At 45.0% G+C, this 22,017-nt stretch overlaps 1 protein-coding gene across 2 annotated transcripts; it reads left to right on the forward strand.

The window, feature by feature from the left end:
- Window positions 1–5,333: 5,333 nt before the first annotated feature.
- On the forward strand, window positions 5,334–20,504 carry LOC121566711 (inter-alpha-trypsin inhibitor heavy chain H5-like). 2 transcript variants are annotated; one of them, XM_045215569.1, is made up of 14 exons: window positions 5,334–5,563; window positions 5,669–5,713; window positions 6,312–6,475; window positions 7,150–7,260; window positions 8,390–8,664; window positions 10,515–10,684; window positions 11,131–11,247; window positions 12,582–12,753; window positions 14,835–15,147; window positions 16,889–17,571; window positions 17,744–17,797; window positions 18,586–18,702; window positions 18,818–19,195; window positions 19,466–20,504. In XM_045215569.1, exons 1-14 carry the CDS (start codon window positions 5,432–5,434, stop codon window positions 19,744–19,746), a joined length of 3,012 nt encoding a protein of 1,003 aa, XP_045071504.1. In that variant the 5' UTR covers window positions 5,334–5,431; the 3' UTR covers window positions 19,747–20,504. The 2 variants fall into 2 exon arrangements, with proteins under 2 accessions (XP_045071504.1, XP_045071505.1); XM_045215570.1 differs by having other exon boundaries at window positions 8,393–8,664.
- Window positions 20,505–22,017: the final 1,513 nt, after the last annotated feature.

Consider the following 22,017-nt stretch of genomic DNA (forward strand, 5'->3'; position numbering starts at 1 on the left):
ACGCTGCGCCTTGCTCCTTCTCATCCGTAAACGATCGTGATAACCTTACTATCCAGACCTCTGTCTCGGACAAGCACCACTACCACTGTCACATTGCAATATTAAATGGTACTATATTATATTTTACCAGTATTACACAGTACACAAATGTTTGAAAATGTACATATACATTGATATTTCTCATGAAGAAATCTCTGTCAAATAACACACACCACAATTTTTGAATTACATTTAAATGTGTATTAAAATAGTAATCTGATTTTATCCTTTGATTTAATTATGAGTGGTAGGCACCAGGGTTGTGGTCAATTCCTTTTTAATTCAGTCAATTCAGAAAGTAAACTGAAATTCCAATACAATTTCAACTTTCCTCATTGGAATTGGAGTTTCAGTTTACTTCCTGAATTAACTGATTTAAAATGGAATTGACCCCAAACCTGGTAGGCACAATTCATTCACATTATCAATCAGGAAGACACAGAATGGCCATGGCTGCTGCCAACTGGGCCACCTCCTGGTCTTCTGAGGTCAAACGCCACCTGCTCCATGGGGGCGCCATCACATGCTCCAATTCCTGGCCCCTTCCATGTTTTACAGGGCTCTCTGGCCATGGGGGGCTTTTGCTTGTCTGTCAGTTTAATGAAAATCAGAGCTCTGAGCCTGACCTCCCTCTGTATGCTGACCAGCGCTGACCTCTCATCCCCTGCCAGGTGCTGGCTGGCTGTACTGGGAGATGAACCGCCCTATCTGACGTGACCAGTTCTTCAGCCATGACTCCTGAAATCCTGTAGAACTGTAGAGGAACTGTGTTATCCAAAAAAGAAGCCATGTACCTAAGACATAAATGTCAAGAATAGACTGATTTATTCTCACGTTTTTTTTTTTTTTTTAAGTTCAACTTCAATGTCCGCTAAAATGCATTCGGAAATGTTTTCCACTAATTCAGAAATGCAAATGCACATTTGTTGAGGAAAGATAGCACTTGAGAAAGAGACATAGAAATACACTTGAAACACTTGAAATTGATTGAACACACACACACACAGCATAGCCTATTACAATACCAACTCAAAAAAATAAACAGCCCCTCAAACACCCTGTGATGTCTCAGCTGAAATTACAGTGTGGCAGCATTTCCAGTCTGAGTAATGATAATGACAAATGGAGAGTGTTGTGTTAAATCAATGTAATTGTGTGCTGGGCCGGCGTTATGGGCGGGCCCTAGGGGGCCTGGCCCGCCCTACCGTACCTCCTTGCCCGTCCAAATAAAATATATAAATATTGATCATTTATTTGACCGAGACGCGCACCAATAGAAAGACGCATCATTCTCAGATAAAGCATCCAAGCAAGCAAAACAGCGCTCCTCTGTCTCCGTATGTGTAGACCATGTATCTGATGCTATCTGGAAAAAAAAGGAGTATGGCATGTCATACTTTTTCTGACCAGACAGCATCAGATACATGGGTTACATATGGTAAGACAGTGTGGCGCTGTGTTGCGCGTTAGATTTAGCAGAGAGGAAGAGGCGAAGCAAGAGGGCTCACTCTCGCCGAAAATGTGTTTCTATGGGCATAATATACAGACCTAAGCTTGTCGCCTGCATTCCCGCCTTTGGGACAACAACTCGTATTGTTTGGATGGAGACATGAGCACCTCGTCATTCAGAAAGTATTCAGACCCCTCCGTTTTTCCACATTTTGTTAGGTTACAGCCTTATTGTAAAATTTACCCCAAAAAAATAATCTCATCAATCTACACACAATACCCCATAATGACAAATGTATGCAAATGTATTACATAAGTATTTAGACCCTTTGCTATGAGACTTGAAATTGAGCTCCAGTGCATCCTGTTTCCATTGATCATCCTTGAGATGTTTTTACAACTTGATTGGTAAATTCAATTGATTGGACATGATTTGGAAAGGCACACACCTGTCTATTTAAGGTCCCACAGTTGATAGGTCATGTCAGAGCAGAAACTAAGCCATAAGGGTGAAGGTATTGTCCATAGAGCTCTGAGACAGGATTGTGTCGAGGCACATATCTAGGGAAGGGTACCAAAACATTACTGCAGCATTGAAGGTCCCCAAGAACACAGTGGCCTCCATCATTCTTAAATGGAAGAAGTATGGAACCACCAAGATTCTTCCTAGAGCTGGCCACCCGGCCAAACTGAGCAATCGGGGGAGAAGGGCCTTCGTCAGCAAGGTGACCAAGAATCCGATGGTCACTCTGACTGAGTTCCAGAGTTCCTCTGTGGAGATGGGAGAACCTTCCAGAAGGACAACCATCTCTGCAGCACTCCACCAATCAGGCCTTTATGGTGGAGTGGCCAGACGGAAGCCACTCCTCAGTAAAAGGCAAATGACAGCCCGCTTGGAGTTTGCCAAAAGGCACCTAATGGACTCTCAGACCATGAGAACTGGGGGACTGGGAGACTAGTCAGGATCGAGGGAAAGATGAAAGGAGCAAAGTACAGAGAGATCCTTAATGAAAACCTGCTCCAGAGCACTCAGGACCTCAGACCGGGACGAAGGTTCACATTCCAACCAAACAACGACCCTAAGCACTCAGCCAAGACAACGCAGGAGTGGCTTCGGGACAAGTCTCTGAATATCCTTGAGTGGCCCAGCCAGAGCCCAGACGATCGAACATCTCTTGAGAAACCTGAAAATAGCTGTGCAGCGACGCTCCCTATCCAACCTGACAGAGCTTGAGAGGATCTGCAGAGAAGAATGGTGAAAAACTCCCCAAATACAGGTGTGCCAAGCTTGTAGTGTCATACCCAAGAAGACTCGAGGCTGTAATCGCTGCCAAAGGTGCATCAACAAAGTACTGAGTAAAGGGTCTGAATACTTATGTTAATGTGATGTTTCCATTTTTTATTTGTAATACATCTAAAAAACCGTTTTTGCTTTGTCCTTATGGGGTATTGTGTGTAGATTGAGGAGGAAAAACTTTTTTTAAATCCATTTTAGAATAAGGCTGTAACGTAACAAAATGTAGAAAAGGTAAAAGGGTCTGAATACTTTCTGAATGCACTGTATATTACACCCCTACTATGGACAAAGCACAGACTCAACACTTCACACACTCAAACTGTACCAGGTGTCTTCGCTGCACTGGCACCACTGGCAACTGCTGTGTTGCTCTTGCCGTTGCGCAGCGGCAGCACCTCCAGGTGGGTGATGGTGGAGTGATCCACGATGGTGATGTCCACACTGAGACGGCTGACCAGCTGCAGGGGTCTCAGGCTGGTCACATGCTCATACCTCCCCAGCCTCCGCTGGAGCAACTCCTCATAGGTCAGCATGAACATGGCCCGATTACGACCTGGGATACTGGCCCCCATCCTGAACACCTCCACCTCTGGTTCGCTACTGAGGGAGAAGAGAGGAGGAGAGAGCGGAGAAGGAGAGAGAGATGGGGAGGGGGAGAGGAGAGGGGAGAGGGGAGAGGGGAGAGGGAGAGGGGAGAGGAGAGGAGGAGAGGAGAGGGGAGAGGGGAGGAATGGGAAAGATGGAGAGAGGGAGGAGCGGAAGAAAAAATAAGAAGAATATAGAGGAAAGAAAAATAAATAGTTAGAGTTGAGGAAAGAGGAGGAGTGGGGAATGAGTCATTCCAAGTAGTGACATCATCAGTGTGGAAGGGCAGTGACTGCCAGGAGCTCCCCTCACAGGACTCAGCCCTGGACTCAGCCTCTGGACTAACCAATAAACAGATTCATTCCTCTGTCAATCTATCTATACCTCTCCCTCCTTTATTTTCTCCCTCCCATTCTCCTTCACGATTTCTATCACTCTCCTTCTCTCCCCTTCTCTCTCTGTGAAATTGTAATTCTCTCTCTGTAAATCTGATTTCGTTTTAAAAGTGTCATTTTGTGGACTGGCAAGTAGAAGCATGATGTAATTTCTTCCTGTCAGAGACTTGTCACAGATATATGTGACAATAATTCTTCATTTCCAGTCTCTGGAGCTATGATCCAGCCCTGCTGCTCAACTCCAGGCAGGTCAGAAACACATGCTCTGTGGTCAGACTCCCCAAATACAGGTGTGCCAAGCTTGTAGTGTCATACCCAAGAAGACTCGAGGCTGTAATCGCTGCCAAAGGTGCATCAACAAAGTACTGAGTAAAGGGTCTGAATACTTATGTAAATGTGATGTTTCCATTTTTTATTTGTAATACATCTAAAAAAACGTTTTTGCTTTGTCCTTATGGGGTATTGTGTATAAGATTGATGAGGGGAAAAAAACAATTTAATCAATTTTAGAATAAGGCTGTAACGTAACAAAATGTGGAAAAAGTAAAGGGGTCTGAATACTTTCCGAATGCACTGTATACAGAACTCTGGTTTCAGCCTCTTGCGAATTAAAAAAGAAAGTTGGTGGGTGCACAGTTCACTGTTCGGGTGCTGGCAAAATGTCAAAATTATATCATTACTCCTGTCTAAATAAAATAATAGAAAATACTTTACCAAAGATCTTGACTTAGCCACAGAGGATCATCAGCTTCCTTTAAAAAATAGCTGTGGATTGTTTCAAATCACAAGTGCATAGGCCTATGCTTATTTGGGAAGCCAGCCATTTGGGCAACGCGTGTGGCAATAGGCCTAGCTGATTATTGAGTTGTGGCTGTCAGTGAAAAGCATCTAAAATATGTGAAGATAATGTGTCTTGAGTATAATTTAAAATGTTGAGACAAGAAGAAGGGGAGGGGTGTGTGGTGAAGATGTGGACTTCTTTCTCCAGAATGCATGCACTCAGCTCTCCAGAATGTGGTCTGTTATCTCCCGCCAATTCTTGCACATTCATTGTTTCATTGTGTGAATTGTTTACCCTTTGATTAGTTATTTTTTATCAATTCCCCATTACATACAGTACCAGTCAAATGTTTGGACACACCTACTCATTCAAGGGTTTTTGTTTATTTTTACTATTTTCTACATTGTAGAATAATAGTGAAGACATCAAAACTATGAAATAACACATATGGAATCATGTAGTAACCAAAAAAGTGTTAAACAAATCAAAATATATTTTATATTTGAGATTCTTCAAAGTAGCCTTGACAGTGACACTTGGCTGAACCACATTGCCCTTGAGGTCCAAGTGATTTGTTGGAGTGGAAGTGGGGTCAACTTCAAGGCGAGTAGTGAACGAAGACTATAGAGGTAATTTATGGGCTTTGGATTGGCGTGCACATTGTAATAGCAGTGTGCCTGTGTGTGACCGGGCCAGGCGCTTTTTCCCTCAGCCCCCCGAGCCCCCGACGCGGCTAGTCCAGTCGAGGGGGACGACTCTGTATCTCTCTGCGAGTGGGCTTGCCGATGCGAGTCAAGTGTCCTCATTCATCGTCTCAGCTCCAGGTCCAGTCACTGATCCGAACGACCCGCAGGAAATTTGAGCTCTTATTTGTTATTACTGTAAATGGATATGGACGTCAACATGCTGTTTTTGACTTCACTGATTTGTTTCAATCCGTATGTTTTTGGACTGTTTGAGGATATTAATATTGAGGATGATCTTTGTCCCGACTTGACCGACTTTGATTTGGATATTGTGAGTGTCATTTCAACTCTGAACTATTTCATTTGGCAACATTGATATATATTTTGAGCTTCATTAGAGCGCTGTTTAACAAATCTATTTTGTTTCCCATCTCAGTCACCCCATAGAGTGCCTCGCCAGGTGAAAGCCATGCTTACTAAGGTAAAGAATACACCGTTTAGTGTCTTGACATTTCTGCCCTTATGCATCTTTTGCGCTCTTGTGCGTCATTGTGTGTGTAGCCTAGGCTACTATAGACTAAATATCATTCACATTAATTCTCAAAGAGATCTGCATATGCATACTGTTATTCATTGATAACAATTATAGAATATGTCACAAAAAGTATTTCGTGTAAGCTGAGTAGAGGGATGGGTAGTTCAGCTCTGCATTTTGTCATCCTCGAAAACTCTGCTCGGGTGTGACACGCAGAGAACTTCCAAACGCACCGCGCTGTAAGCCAGATGAGTGGAAATCGCTGGACATCTATCCAGAAATACAATCCAAAATATGTGAGGATATCCCGCAAACGTGCTGATAAGGAGTTTGGAACGATATATCACTGGAAATTAACGGAATGGAACAATTTCCAATGCGCAACGTGTGTGTGCGTGTGCGCAGTGCTGTGTTGTCCCATTGACGAGACCTGAAAAACATCAATCACTGCCAGATTTAAATTAACCAAATGTATTACAAACTAATCAAAGCTAAGGTATAAGTAATACACATTAACCTAACATGTTGATGTCCAACCGTGTAGGAGACCAAACCGCACATCCAGGAGCTGTCGGTGAAGACCACCATCATCTCCCGATACGCCTTCACGGCGGTGTCGTGCACCATGCTCAACCGGCACTCCGCCGCGGCGGAGGGCGTCTTCCAGTTCCCGATCCCCAAGAACGCCTATGTCTCGAACTTTACCATGTAAGCAAGCCCAAAACGCAACAAATGCATAATGGCGCATTGGTATTGGTCAGTCTGAGTCTAATGTGGTTCAGATTGTGTACACTTATTGAAAGTGAACTATAATGGCCAAAGCAATGCAGTGAGTCATCCCTGCCAGTGGATCTTTTCCCCCTCAATTTTTTCACTTTTGATTATTTGGATTTCTTATTTATTTCCCCAGTTTAGTGTTGTGTGATTACTACTCCTCTTTGCTGTGTTTGCCCTCTTCACATGGTATGCCATTGTAGCCAGTCAATCATTATGTGGTTTTATGAGGGCTCTGTTGCTATGGGAGAGGTTAGTGTGGTGCCTGTGAGTGTTCAATGGTGCAGAGGTCATTTATTGTGTCATGGTCACCAGCCTTCATTCATCTACATTTACTAGATTGTTCACTGGACCATGAGAGACAGTATAGTCCAGAAGCCTCTGAAGAAGCCTGTGAAATCCAACATATGGCTTTGACTTGTTTGCCTGTTTACTTTTACGTATCACAATAACACAGCAATATACAGTATAGACCTACCACAATGAAATTAGGGTTTTTCCAATGATTCTTGGATAGAGTTTTGCCACGGAAGAACTACTTACTAGGGTGGTCCTTATCATCACCTCCACTCTTAACCCTTGACCTCTGACCTCTACCCTGAACACAGGATCATTGGGGGGCGTGTCTACCCTAGTGAGGTTAGGCCAAAGGAGAAGAAGGTCAAACAGGGGAAGGGGGGTGAGGCCAAACCCAAGAACAAGGAGACAGGTGAACAGAGGTAAAGTGTGTGTGTTCTTGTGTGTGTGTGTGTGTGTGTGTGGCCAGTCACCACTGTCTAACCTTGTCCGCCAGTACAACCTCTAGAGTCCTCTAGAGTCACTAGCTACTGCTCTGCCAGTAGAAACAGGTTTATATCCCATCTAAAAAACTATTTTAAAGACGCACTCCGGCTATTTTTGAACTTTTCCTGTTGAAAAACAATATCCCACATATAAATACAGTAATCGACACACACTCAGGGTAAAAAAAACATGTTTGGAGCAAAATAGTGTTTTTTAGATACAAGTGCAAACTTAATGGAGTTAGGCCATTAAAGGAGTTGGTCTGATGGTGCCCTCAAATGTCATCAGCCTCCCCCTTGTTTGTGGGAACAATAGAGGAGCAATAGAGATCAAAAGAGGAAAGGTATTTTCTTAAGTAAATCAGGTGTTAAATGAGGTGAAAAGGAGACTGGAGTGCGACTTTAAACACCAGCCTGACCACAGAGCATGTGTTTCTGACCTGCCTGGAGTTGAGCAGCAGGGCTGGATCATAGCTCCAGAGACTGGAAATGAAGAATTATTGTCACATATATCTGTGACCAGTCTCTGACAGGAAGAAATTACATCATGCTTCTACTTGCCAGTCCACAAAATGACACTTTTAAAACGAAATCAGATTTACAGAGAGAGAATTACAATTTCACAGAGAGAGAAGGGGAGAGAAGGAGAGTGATAGAAATCGTGAAGGAGAATGGGAGGGAGAAAATAAAGGAGGGAGAGGTATAGATATATTGACAGAGGAATTAATCTGTTTATTGGTTAGTCCAGAGGCTGAGTCCAGGGCTGAGTCCCGTGAGGGGAGCTCCTGGCAGTCACTGCCCTTCCACACTGATGATGTCACTACTTGGAATGACTCATTCCCCACTCCTCCTCTTTCCTCAACTCTAACTATTTATTTTTCTTTCCTCTATATTCTTCTTATTTTTTCTTCCACTCTTCCCTCTCTCCATCTTTCCCATTCCTCCTCTCTCCCCTCTCCCCTCTCCCCTCTCCCCTCTCCCTCCCCCTCTCCCCTCTCCCCTCTCCCCTCTCCCCTCCTCCATCTCTCTCTCCTTCTCCGCTCTCTCCTCCTCTCTTCTCCCTCAGTAGCGAACCAGAGGTGGAGGTGTTCAGGATGGGGGCCAGTATCCCAGGTCGTAATCGGGCCATGTTCATGCTGACCTATGAGGAGCTGCTCCAGCGGAGGCTGGGGAGGTATGAGCATGTGACCAGCCTGAGACCCCTGCAGCTGGTCAGCCGTCTCAGTGTGGACATCACCATCGTGGATCACTCCACCATCACCCACCTGGAGGTGCTGCCGCTGCGCAACGGCAAGAGCAACACAGCAGTTGCCAGTGGTGCCAGTGCAGCGAAGACACCTGGTACAGTTTGAGTGTGTGAAGTGTTGAGTCTGTGCTTTGTCCATAGTAGGGGTGTAATATACAGTGCATTCAGAAAGTATTCAGACCCTTTTACCTTTTCTACATTTTGTTACGTTACAGCCTTATTCTAAAATGGATTTAAAAAAAGTTTTTCCTCCTCAATCTACACACAATACCCCATAATGACAAAGCAAAAACTGGTTTTTAGAAATGTTTGAAAATGTATTAAAAATAAAAAACAGAAATACCTGATTTACATAAGTATTCAGACCCTTTGCTATGAGACTCGAAATTGAGCTCAAGTACATCCTGTTTCTATTGATCATCCTAGAGATGTTTCTACAACTTGATTGGTCCACCTGTGGTATATTCAATTGATTGGACATGATTTGGAAAGGCACACACCTATAAGGTCCCACAGTTGACAGTGCATGTCAGAGCAAAAACCAAGCCATGAGGTTGAAGGAATTGTCCGTAGAGTTCCGAGACAGGATTGTGTCGAGGCACAGATAGGGGGAAGGACACCAAAAAATTTCTGCAGCATTGACGGTCCCCAAGAACACAGTGGCCTCCATCATTCTTAAATGGAAGAAGTTTGGAACCACCAAGATTCTTCCTAGAGCTAGCCGCCTGGCCAAACTGAGCAATCAAGGGAGAAGGGCCTTGGTCAGGGAGGAGACCAAGAACCCGATGGTCACTCTGAAGGAGCTCCAAAGTTCCTCTGTGGAGATGGGAGAACCTTCCAGAAGGACAACCATCTCTGCAGCACTCCACCAATCAGGCCTTTATGGTAGAGTGGCCAGACGGAAGCCACTCCTCAGTAAAAGGCACATGACAGCCCGCTTGGAGTTTGCCAAAATGCACCTAAAGGACTCTCAAACCATGAGAAACAAGATTCTCTGGTCTGATGAAACCAAGATTGAACTCTTTGGCCTGAATGCCAAGGGTCACGTCTGGAGGAAACCTGGCACCATCCCTACGGTGAAGCATGGTGGTGGCAGCATCATAATGTGGGGATGTTTTTCAGCGGCAGGGACTGGGAGACTAGTCAGGATCGAGGGAAAGATGAACGGAGCGAAGTACAGAGAGATCCTTGATGAAAACCTGCTCCAGAGCACTCAGGACCTCAGACTGGGGCAAAGGTTCACCTTCCAGAAGGACAACGACCCTAAGCACATATCCAAGACAACGCAGGAGTGTCTTTGGGACAAGTCTCTGAATATCCTTGAGTGGCCCAGCCAGAGCCCGGACTTGAACCCGATCAAACATCTCTGTAGAGACCTGAAAATAGCTGTGCAGCGACGCTCCCCATCCAACCTGACAGAGCTTGAGAGGATCTGCAGAGAAGAATGGGAGAAACTCCCCAAATACAGGTGTGCCAAGCTTGTAGCGTCATACCCAAGAAGACTCAAGACTGTAATTGCTGCCAAAGGTGCTTCAACAAAGTACTGAGTAAAGGGTCTGAATACTTATGTAAATGTGATATTTCAGCTTTTCTAAAAACCTGTTTTTGCTTTGTCATTATGGGGTATTGTGTGTAGATTGATGAAGGGAAAAAACGATTTAATCAATTTTAGAATAAGGCTATAACGTAACAAATGTGGAAAAAGTCAAGGGGTCTGAATAATTTCTGAATGCACTGTATCTAACATTAGAAATAGTTCTGCAGCGATATTGGCACCTCTGAAAATACTTGGCCAATGCTCTAATTTTCAGATTCCAACTTAATTAATTTAACCTTCCTATGGGCAAGTTGGGCATCTCTAGTTTAGCACCCCCCCTCCCCCCCACACACACACACACACTTCCCAGCTTTATCTCACACATATCTAATTTTTCCCTCCCACCAGCCAAGCCTGCTCTTCCTGTTTCCACGGTGATCAAACAGAATAAGACGTTCTGTAGGATCACCTTCAGCCCCAACATCGTTCAGCAAGCTAAGATCACCACCAGCGGCATTCTGGGAGAGTTTGTGGTGCACTATGATGTGGAGAGAGAGCTGGGGATAGGAGACATACAGGTCAGATTTCACACACCAAAATCACACTCACACACACACAGACACACACACGGACACAGACACACACGCACACACACGCAACGCTCTCGCGATGAGTGTAAATGTGTCATGCCATAACCAGGGCCTGTCCAGACATGGTAGATAAAAACATGTTAAACCATGTATCTCCACTTCACAGTATAAATGAAAACTGCATGCATTAATCAAGGATCAAACAGGAAAAATGCACATCTCTCTCATTCTCACACACACTCTCACACATCCTGGTCCCATAGCCTTCATCCACCCACAACACATACATTTTCCAGCGCCATATCCACCCCCTCCTGGGTCACCCAACAACCACCCCATCAGTCCAGCAGCCCTGTGGACACTGTGTTGGTGGGGTCTGTTTTACTGCTCATGGCTACTGAGAACTGTCTAACTTTTCTCTGGTTCTCTCTCAGGTTCTGAATGGCCATTTTGTGCACTACTTCGCCCCCAAGGATCTGCCGGTGGTGCCCAAGAACGTGGTGTTTGTGATCGACACCAGCGCCTCTATGCTGGGGACCAAGATCAGACAGGTAACCGGTTACGGTCAAACCCTTCTCATCACACCAGTGTCCACTGCTTAGATAGGGTCACGACATCTTGTTCTCTCGCACTCCCTTTTCTTTTACATGGTTTCCGTCTGAATACAATGATCACAAATATATTCTGTATAACTTTTGGGGAATCTGTTGGTTTTAATAAATTCCAGGTGGAGTTAACTTTTGTTTTACTTTAGTCCTTCACAGCTCTGTGATAAAGCCTTAAAGATCCTGAGATATCCTGAGTTAGTGTAGCAGCGGATGATGAATATGACCCCCAGTCTGCCCCCTCTCCGGTCTCTGGCACAATACTCCCACACTGGTCTGTTAATATCAAAATCAGATCCTTCCTTCTGGGAGATTGCATTATAATCCCCCTGGTATCATCTGATACTTCATCTGAGCAGCTGCTCCACTGCAGATCCAGAAACCCAAAGACTTAGAGTGGCAAAAACAGAAAAGAGTGATTCATGCACACCCTGAAAAGCTGGAAACATGCTCAAAGTTCACTATTGTAGTCGTATTGAATTGAAATGAATGCTATTGAGGAGAGGCGTCATTGTCTCTGAAGTAATGTAAACACTCCAGATGACAGCATCATCACCCCTTGATCCCTACCCCGTTCCCCTCCACCCCCAGTGGACCACTCTGTATTGAACAAGTGTGCTTTGATCTCTCCCTACAATAGAGCACTCAGTCTGTCTATGGCTCTGACCCTTGCCCCCTACAGTCTATAGGAATCTGTTAACCCCTCCAACTCTATCACACCCACACGACTACAGATGTAATGTTCACTATTCATTTAGTAGGCTTTTCGTTCTGTGCAATTTATAAACCCCAGTACAGTTGAGAAACAAGCTGCAGCATGGACACAGTAAATAGCTGTGGTGTGTGTGTTTACGTGCATTTGTGTGTGAGGGGGTGAGAGAGACAGAGTTTCTGAACAAAGGAAATGGAATCTCACAGCTGTTCCAAAGGGCTGGGTCTTTGAGTGGCAGCGTCAGGTTAAGTCCAACCATTACAGAGTTGGCATTACAACAATACTGCTCACAAAAACCATGACTAAAACACTACATCTTGGTGATTACCACAGTGTTGGTGCTAACAGAAACCATGACCGTGTGTTATAATAGCCTTTTATGTGACAAGGCATCTCTTCCTGTTGGGGCAAAGTTTTCCAGGCCTGTTTGGTTCGCTCATGTAAACACAACTGAATAGAATGATTTCGCAAGAAGGTAAAGGTATTACAATGATATAATTTGATTTATTGATGAAAGCAAAACAAAAATTTTCTCTCTCTCTCACCCACCTCCCTCTCTCTCTCTCAGACTAAGGATGCTCTGTTCACTATCCTGAGGGACCTGCGTCCAGGCGACCGGTTTAACTTTGTCAGCTTCTCCAACCGTATCAAGGTGTGGCAGCCCAACCGCCTGGTCCCTGTCACGCCCCTCAACGTCCGAGATGCCAAGAAGTTCATCTACATGCTCCAACCCACTGGAGGTGAGAGAGTTAGAGACACAGCAGTGCATGCTGTAATAGAGGAAGATTAGTTATTTCACTGATAGGCCTAATCTGAATAATTTAGGGGTGCTTATATTTGTCCTGTTACACACTTGTACAGGTGTGTAATGGACATGTGTTTCTTGCATATCCAACTCCCCCTGAGACAGCCCCAGGGAGTGGGGTCACGGCCAGAGTCACCATTGTCCAGCGCCCCTGGAAAAATGTGGGTTAAATGCCTTGCTCAAGGGCACAGCTACATATACACTACCAGTGAAAAGTTTGGACACACCTACTCATTCAAGGGTTTTTCTTTATTTTTACTATTTTCTACATTGTAGGATAATAGTGAAGACATCAAAACTATGAAATTACACATATGGAATCATGTAGTAACCAAAAAAGTGTTAAACAATATATTTTATATTTGAGATTCTTCAAATAGCCACCCTTTGCCTTGATGACAGCTTTGCACACTCTTGGCATTCTCTCAACCAGCTTCACCCGGAATGCTTTTCCAACAGTCTTGAAGGAGTTCCCACATATGCTGAGCACCTTTTGGCTGCTTTTCCTTCACTCTGCAGTCCGACTCATCCCAAACCATCTCAATTGGGTTGAGGTCAGGGGATTGTGGAGGCCAGGTCATCTGATGCAGCACTCCATCACTCTCCTTCTTGGTAAAATAGCCCTTACACAGCCTGGAGGTGTGTTGGGTCATTGTCCTGTTGAAAAACAAATGATAGTTCCACTAAGCCCAAACCAGATGGGATGGCGTATCGCTGTGGAATGCTGTGGTAGCCATGCTGGTTAAGTGTGCCTTGAATTCTAAATAAATCACAGACAATGTCACCAGCAAAGCACCCCCACACCACAACACCTCCTCCTCCATGCTTTTCGGTGGGAAATATACATGCAGAGGTCATCCATTCACCCACACCGCGTCTCACAAAGACACGGCAGTTGGAACCAAAAATCTCCAATTTAGACTCCAGACCAAAGGACAAATTTCAACCGGTCTATTGTCCATTGCTCGTGTTTCTTGGCCCAAACAGGTCTCTTCTTCTTATTGGTGTCCTTTAGTAGTGGTTTCTTTGCAACAATTCAACCATGAAGGCCTGATTCACACAGTCTCCTCTGAACAGTTGATGTTGAGATGTGTCTGTTACTGGAACTCTGTGAAGCATTTATTTGGGCTGCAATTTCTGAGGCTGGTAACTCTAATGAACTTATCCTCTGCAGCAGAGGTAACTATGGGTCTTACATTCCTATGGTGGTCCCCATGAGAGCCAGTTTCATCATAGTGCTTGAGGGTTTTTGCGACTGCACCTGAAGAAACGTTCAAAGTTCTTGACATTTTCCATATTGACTGACCTTCATGTCTTAAAGTAATGATGGACTGTCGTTTCTCTTGACTTATTTGAGCTGTTCTTGACATAATATGGACTTGGTCTTTTTCCAAATAGGGCTATCTTCTGTATACCCCCCCCTACCTTGTCACAACACAACTGATTGGCTCAAACGCATTAAGAAGGGAAAAAAAATCCACAAATTAACTTTTAAGAAGGCACACCTGTTAATTGAAATGCATTCCAGGTGACTACCTCATGAAGCTGGTTGAGAGAATACCAAGAGTGTGCAAAGCTGTCATCAAGGCAAAGGGTGGCTACTTGAAGAATCTCAAATCTCAAATATATTTTGATATGTTTAACACTTTTTTGGTTACTACATGATTCCATATGTGTAATTTCATGGTTTTGATGTCTTCACTATTATTCTACAATGTAGAAAATAGTAAATATAAAGAAAAACCCTGGTATGAGTAGGTGTGTCCAAACCTTTGACTGGCATTGTATATCTGGTATTCAAACCAGCGTCCTTTCGGTTATTGGCCCAGCGTTCTAACCTCGAGGTTTCCTACCGCCCCTCATAGAGTTATTTTTCTTACCCAACCCCCATTTTTGTCTGAAGTGATATGACTGTTTTCTTTCTCTCATATTGGACAGATTACACTGATATACCCTTAGTTTGAGAATCACTACATTTCCCAAGATCCATCTCTCTCTCCATCTCTCCTCTACCAGGCACCGACATCAACGGTGGCATACAGACGGGCTCTTCATTGCTAAGTGGCCATCTGAACGCTGATCCGGACGCCAACCACAACAGTGTGTCTCTCATCATCTTCCTGACAGACGGGCGGCCCACGGTGGGCGAGCTGCAGTCTCCCAGCATCCTCAGCAACGCGCGGGCGGCGGTGAAGGAGCAGTTCTGCGTGTTCACCATCGGGATGGGGAACGATGTGGACTACAGGCTTCTGGAACGCATGGCCCTGGAAAACTGTGGGATGATGAGGAGGATACATGAGGATTCAGATGCCAGCACCAGTCTCAAAGGGTAAGGGTGTGTGTGTGTGTGTGTGACAGAGAGAGAGAGAGAGAGACATAGAGAGAGAGAGAGAGACATAGAGAGAGAGAGAGAGAGAGAGAGAGAGAGAGAGAGAGAGAGAGAGAGAGAGAGAGAGAGAGAGAGAGAGAGAGAGAGAGAGAGAGAGAGAGAGAGAGAGAGAGAGAGAGAGAGAGAGAGAGAGAGAGAGAGAGAGAGAGAGAGAGAGAGAGAGAGAGATAGAGAGAGAGAGAAATAGAGAGAGAGAGAAACCATTTTGGGTGCTAGCTGTCAGGTTCCCAGGTTGATTAAAGAGGGCAGGTGTCAGCACCAACATATTTACATCCAGGTCTCTAGCTAGACTATAACCTATAGCCTGATTAGTGATGGTTAGATGAGACAGAGACAGAGGGATTAGTGAGATGTAATTGGTTCATAAGGGCAGGATTGTACACGGAATGTACAAAACATTAGGAACACCTTCCTAATATTGAGTTGCACCCCCTTTTGCCATCAGAACAGCCTCAATTCGTCAGGGCATGGACTTTGGGTGGTGGACCATTCTTGATACACACGGGAAACTGTTGAGCGTGAAAAACCCAGCAGCGTTGAAGATCTTGACACACTCAAACCAGTGTGCCTGGCACCTACTACCATACCCCGTTCAAAGGCACTTAACTATTTTCTCTTGCCCATTCACCCTCTGAATGGCACACATACACAATGTCTCAATTGTCTCAAGGTTTAAAAATCCTTCTTTAACCTGTCTCCTCCCCTTCATCTACACTGATGGAAGTGAAGTGGATTGAACAAGTGACATCAGTAAGGGATCATAGCTTTCACCTGGATTCACCTGGTCAGTCTATGTCATGGAAAGAGCAGGTGTTTCTAATGTTCAGTAGACAGCTAGTAGAGAGGAGAAGGCAGAAGTAGTGGTATAGAGAACGTCATGGGGTGAGATAAAGGAATGGAAATGATTGAAATAATTACAAATTATACACATACTGAGAGAAAGCTCTTCAGAGTCTTGAACTGCAATCTTTCAAACCAAACCAAACACACACACACACTCGGCGACAGTCTTACCGGACACTTTTCGGAAGTGTTTGTTTAGTAGTGAAGGGAGGAATGTGTGTGACTGTGGGTTGTGAAAGGGTCGTCTGGGTATGTCTGAGGGGTTAATTGATAGCCTCCTGAGATAATAACAGAGGAGAGACTTAGCTGAGCCAACACACAGTTAAAGAGGTGAGGAGGTTTACTGTGCTATGGTCCAAGGCCTGGCTAGAAAACCAACACATTACAAACACACACACAGGTTGTGTCCAAAATGGCACCCTATTCCCTAATCCCTACATAGTGCACTCCTTTTGACCAGGAACCATAGGGTGACATTTGGGACGCAAGCATACTCTCCTTAATACATCACCGCCACCTAACCGGATCTCTAGGGGTGAGTGTGTGTATACAGTCACACAGTCACTTGAGTGTCCACACTTGAGGCCCCTAGAGCACCTCAGAGAGTAGCACACACAATGTCTTGATTCTTGTGTCCATGATACGGTGAAGTAGCTGAGGTGTAGACCTCTACTGGGCGCTAGAGGTAGATTCTCAACATGTTATAACATGGTAACACTTATGTTATAACATTGGATGTTACTTCTATTCCCTCTTTCACTCTTCCATCTCACTCTCTCTCTCGCTCTCTCTCTCTCTCTCTCCCTCCCTCCATGTCCCTCCCTCTCTCTTCCTCTAGGTTTTATGATGAGATAGGCACGCCACTGCTCTCTGATATCAGGGTGAATTACACAGAGGACTCAGTCCAGTACGTCACCCAGCACCTCTTCACCAACTATTTCAATGGCTCAGAGATCGTCATCGCCGGCAAACTGACCAATCAAAGTGCAGACTCCCTGCACGTCCAGGTCACCGCCAGCAACAGCGACAAAAGCATCATCCTGGAGACAGACGTGGCGTTACGGCAAAGGGAGGTGGAGACGGAGAGGCACGTGAAGGAGGCGGCGGCCGGGGTGGGGTCAGGGGTCACAGGGGCGGGCACGACAGGGTCAGTGTTGGATGATTTCGTGGAGCGTGTATGGGGTTTCCTCAGTGTGAAGGAGGGGCTGAGGTCCAGGCTGAAGAGCCAGACCAGCAGGGAGAGAGAGGGACATACCCAGCAGGCGACTGACCTCTCTCTGGCCTACCACTTCCTCACACCCCTTACCTCCCTGGTGGTGGAAAAACCTCAGGTGCTGGCCGACGGAACAATGGCTGAGGACACACCCACCCCCACCCCAGTAACCACAGAGACAGATAAGAAGGCCGCTTCAGCCAATGAGCTGTCGGATGAGACGGAAGGGGAGGAAAACAAGGCCCAGAGCCTGCACTTGAAGAAAGACCAGCCGGGCGGACAGAGTTCCACGGTTACCAAGACAACGGGTTAGCAGGCTTGAGGCTTCTGTTTCTGACTTAATCCATTTGATCAAATTCTTCCTGTTATCGTTTTGTAGTATGCCAACGCCAAGAGCCCGGTTCAAACAGAAAATGAGGGGAAGTATTGGACTATTCAAAACATATGACCTGTAAACATCTAAGTCTGTTTTGTCTACAGATAAAATTGTGAAGAGGCCAGCCCAAAAATCTGTAACCATCTCCAAAACATCAGGTTAGTGATTCTGGGCCTGGGATTGGTACTGGGAAGTACTCACACACACAGGCACACACACAATCACGGGAATACACACACGTGTGCGCACAAACACACACACACACACATACACACACACATGCACCACACACACACACACATACACACACACACACACACACACCCACACACTGAGAGAGAGATCAGTACACTAAAGAAGCAATGTGAGATGACATCACAGACAGTTAAGGTTCAAGACCCTGTCATTACTGCTGCTCTCTCATCTCCTGAATCTTCACGTAGCTCTCACAGGCCCTCTCAAAGTAACAGGAAATAACTAACAGCCTACAACTAACACGAAACAACTAACTGCCTACAACTAACTGCCTACAACTAACTGCCTACAACTAACTGCCTACAACAAACTGCTTACAACTAACTGCCTACAACTAACAGGAAACAACTAACTGCTTACAACTAACTGCCTACAACTACTTTTCAATACATTTCCAAACAAGTATTCAGATACTCAAATACACAGACTCAAATACACTCCCATGCATTTAACCCAGGTATTTGAAAATAAAATTTGAAAATGCTTTCAAATACAATTTGGCCGACTATTTGGTTTTTACAAATAATCATTCAGATACTCAAATAAAAGTACTTGTTCTGGCTGTGTATTTGAAAATACTCAAATACACAGAAAAAAAGTATTTAAATAACAAATGTATTTGAATCCAGGTATGCATAGCTGTACTATTTCCTCATATTCCTAAAATACCAGTGTCTCTCTCACACCACAGCGGACGGCGATCCCCACTTTGTGGTGGAGTTCCCCCTCAGTAAACTGACTGTGTGTTTCAACATCAACGGAGAGCCAGGACACATTCTCAGAATGGTGTCTGACCACAAGCACTCTGGTAAGAATGTCCTCTCAAGAGATTCTGACTTTATGTTAGATGTTCGGTTACGTGTTTTCATATGATTCATGTGGTCTATTTGTGTGTGTGATCGTGCGTGTGTATGTGAGTCTAGGTGTGACAGTAAACGGTAAGCTGATAGGCGCCCCAGCGCCAGCAGGCAGCCACAAACAGCAGAGGACATACTTCAGCACAATTACCATTGTGGTGAACCAACCCAAACGTGCCTACATCGAGGTCACTCCCAAGAAGGTCATCCTGGATGGACGCGACCGCCTGGTCCTGCCCTGCGACACCACAGTCTCCGTGGAGAGTGGCGGGCTGGCGGTGGCGATAGTGGGAAAGTCCAACGTGACCGTAACCATAGGAGGAACCATTAGTTTCGTCATACTGGTGCATCAGTACAAGAACCCTGCTCCCTACCAGAGAGACCACCTGGGATTCTACATCTCCAACAGCAAAGGGCTGTCACATGACTGTCATGGACTACTGGGTAGATATCAGAAACTACTAGTGGAGGGTGGGAAGTGGGGGGAGGGGTCTTGAGACGAAAGGGAACTAGGCCTTAGTATAATGGTCCAACAGCAAGGGGCTGTCCCACAACTGCCACAGACTACTGGGTGGACACCCAGCAACTACTAGTGCTAGGGTGGGAGAAGGAGCTTGAGCCAAAATGGAATTAGGCCCTAGTGAGAACTAGCATTGGTTTGCCTATGGCTCTGTGGTTCTGTTCCATTCTCACCCTCTGTGATTCTTCTTCCAGGTCAGTTCCTGTATGAGGATGTGGGACTGGCAGAGCTTCCTGGCAATGCCACCACAACAGGACACAACAGCGCGTCTTCACGGTCACCCATCCTGAAGGTCAAAGGGCGTTCAGTGCCGGTGGTCCAGAAGACCCGGCGTATCTACAGCGGACGTCAAAGCGTGGACTGCTGGTTTGCCAGGAACAACGCAGCCAAGCTGATCGACGGACAGTATGAGGACTATGTGGTGTCACACCTGTTTGACACGGGCGATTGGCCCCACGGAAGTAACGGAGCCTGAGACAGGACCAATAAGAAGCCAGCAATTAACTTGTGCCGCCCACACAGGAACTATAGCCCAGGTACAGCTATAGTAGCCAACAAGCTCTTTTCATACCCTCTGACGCTAAACCTCTAAATTAGCTTTCTTTTACCCCACATACTCACACTCCAAACACTCCTCTACTACCCATAGAGATAGATAGAGGACTCATCTTTGTATCTGTGCCATGTAGCGTCTGTGACAGCATGGGCAGCGCCATTGAGGCTATCTCCATTTTAAAGTAGTCCATTTTCTTCTTCACGATTGGCTTATCCGGCCTGATGACCCAGTAGGACATGACTCCAACTGGGTCACCAAGAGGGATCAGCCAATGAAGTTGGATCAGCCAATGAAGTCCCACCCAGTTGACTACATTAAAATCATGGAAGCCCTCAATGGCACTGCCCATGCTAATACGGCCTTTTGGCCACTTGAGGCCTCTATCATTCTCTATGCTACTACCCCATCCACCCATCCCCCTCCAACCATGTCTTTCAACCCACTTCCTGTTGCCTACTTCCTGTTGTTCTTCTTCAGGTTTTTCCTCAGGAGCACCTGCACTGAATAACCAACCATCAACACTCTCAAATATATTTTTGTACTATTTTTAATATAAATGTAATAAGGACATTGTTTGACGTGTATCGTTTTATACTGTCATTTTGTACTTGTAAATATAACCTTTATTGAACAGGATGAACTTTTGTGTGTAAAGGAAGTAAAACATAACAACTATATTTATTGGTAAAGATCAACATTTTTCTGAACAGCTCTAAATTGTGAGAACACTTGAAACATAATCCTAACATTATAAAGTAAACAGTTCTATCAAGGTAACTAACTGTTAACAAACATTTAGTATAAAGTACAGTATATACTGTATGTGGCCCAAGCAGGAATCACACCCCAAAATATTGTATTTATTTTTTATTTATTTCACCTTTATTTAACCAGGTAAGCCAGTTGAGAACAAGTTCTCATTTACAACTGCGACCTGGCCAAGATAAAGCAAAGCAGTGCGGTAAAAACAACAACAACACAGAGTTACACATGGAATAAACAAAACGTACAGTCAATAACACAATAGAAAATCTATATACAGTGTGTGCAAATGTAGTAAGTTATGGAGGTAAGGCAATAAATAGGCCATAGTGCAAAATAATTACAATTATAATTTAGTATTAACACTGGAGTGATAGATGTGCAGAAGATGATGTGCAAATAGAGATACTGGGGTGCAAATGAGCAAAATAAATAACAATGTAAATAACAATATGGGGATGAGGTAGTTGGGTGGGCTAATTACAGATGGGCTGTGTACAGGTGCAGTGATCGGTAAGCTGCTCTGACAACTGATGCTTAAAGATAGTGAGGGAGATAAGTGTCTCCAGCTTCAGAGATTTTTGCAGTTCATTCCAGTCATTTGCAGCAGAGAACTGGAAGGAATGGCGACCAAAGGAGGTGTTGTCTTTGGGGATGACCAGAGAGATATACCTGCTGGAACGCCTACTACGGGTGAGTGTTGCTATGGTGACCAATGAGCTAAGATATTTGCCTAGAAGTGATTTATAGATGACCTGGAGCCAGTGGGTTTGGCGACGAATATGTAGTGAGGGCCAGCCAACGAGAGCGTACAGGTCACAATGGTGGGTAGTATATGGGGCTTTGGAGACAAAACGGATGGCACTGTGATAGACTACATCCAATTTGCTGGGTAGAGTGTTGGAAGCTATTTTGTAAATGACATCGCCGAAGTCAAGGATCGGTATGATAGTCAGTTTTACGAGGGCATGTTTATCAGCATGTGTGAAGGAGGCTTTGTTGCGAAATAGGAAGCCGATTCTAGATTTAACTTTTGATTGGAGATGCTTAATGTGAGTCTAGAAGGAGAGTTTACGGTCTAACCAGACACCTAGGTATTTGTAGTTGTCCACATATTCTAAGTCAGACCCGCCGAGAGTAGTGATTCTAATCAGGCAGGCAGGCATGCATTTAGTTTTACTAGCGTTTAAGAGCAGTTGGAGGCCACGGAAGGAGTGTTGTATGGCATTGAAGCTTGTTTGGAGGTTTGTTAACACAGTGTCCAATGAAGGGCAAGATGTATACAAAATGGTGTTGTCTGTGTAGAGGTGGATCTGAGAGCCACCAGCAGCAAGAGCAACATCATTGATATACACAGAGAATAGAGTCGGCCCGAGAATTGAACCCTGTGGCACCCCCATAGAGACTGCCAGAGGTCCAGACAACAGG

This window comes from Coregonus clupeaformis, unplaced genomic scaffold, assembly GCF_020615455.1.
Source record: "Coregonus clupeaformis isolate EN_2021a unplaced genomic scaffold, ASM2061545v1 scaf0474, whole genome shotgun sequence".
NCBI lineage: Eukaryota > Metazoa > Chordata > Actinopteri > Salmoniformes > Salmonidae > Coregonus > Coregonus clupeaformis.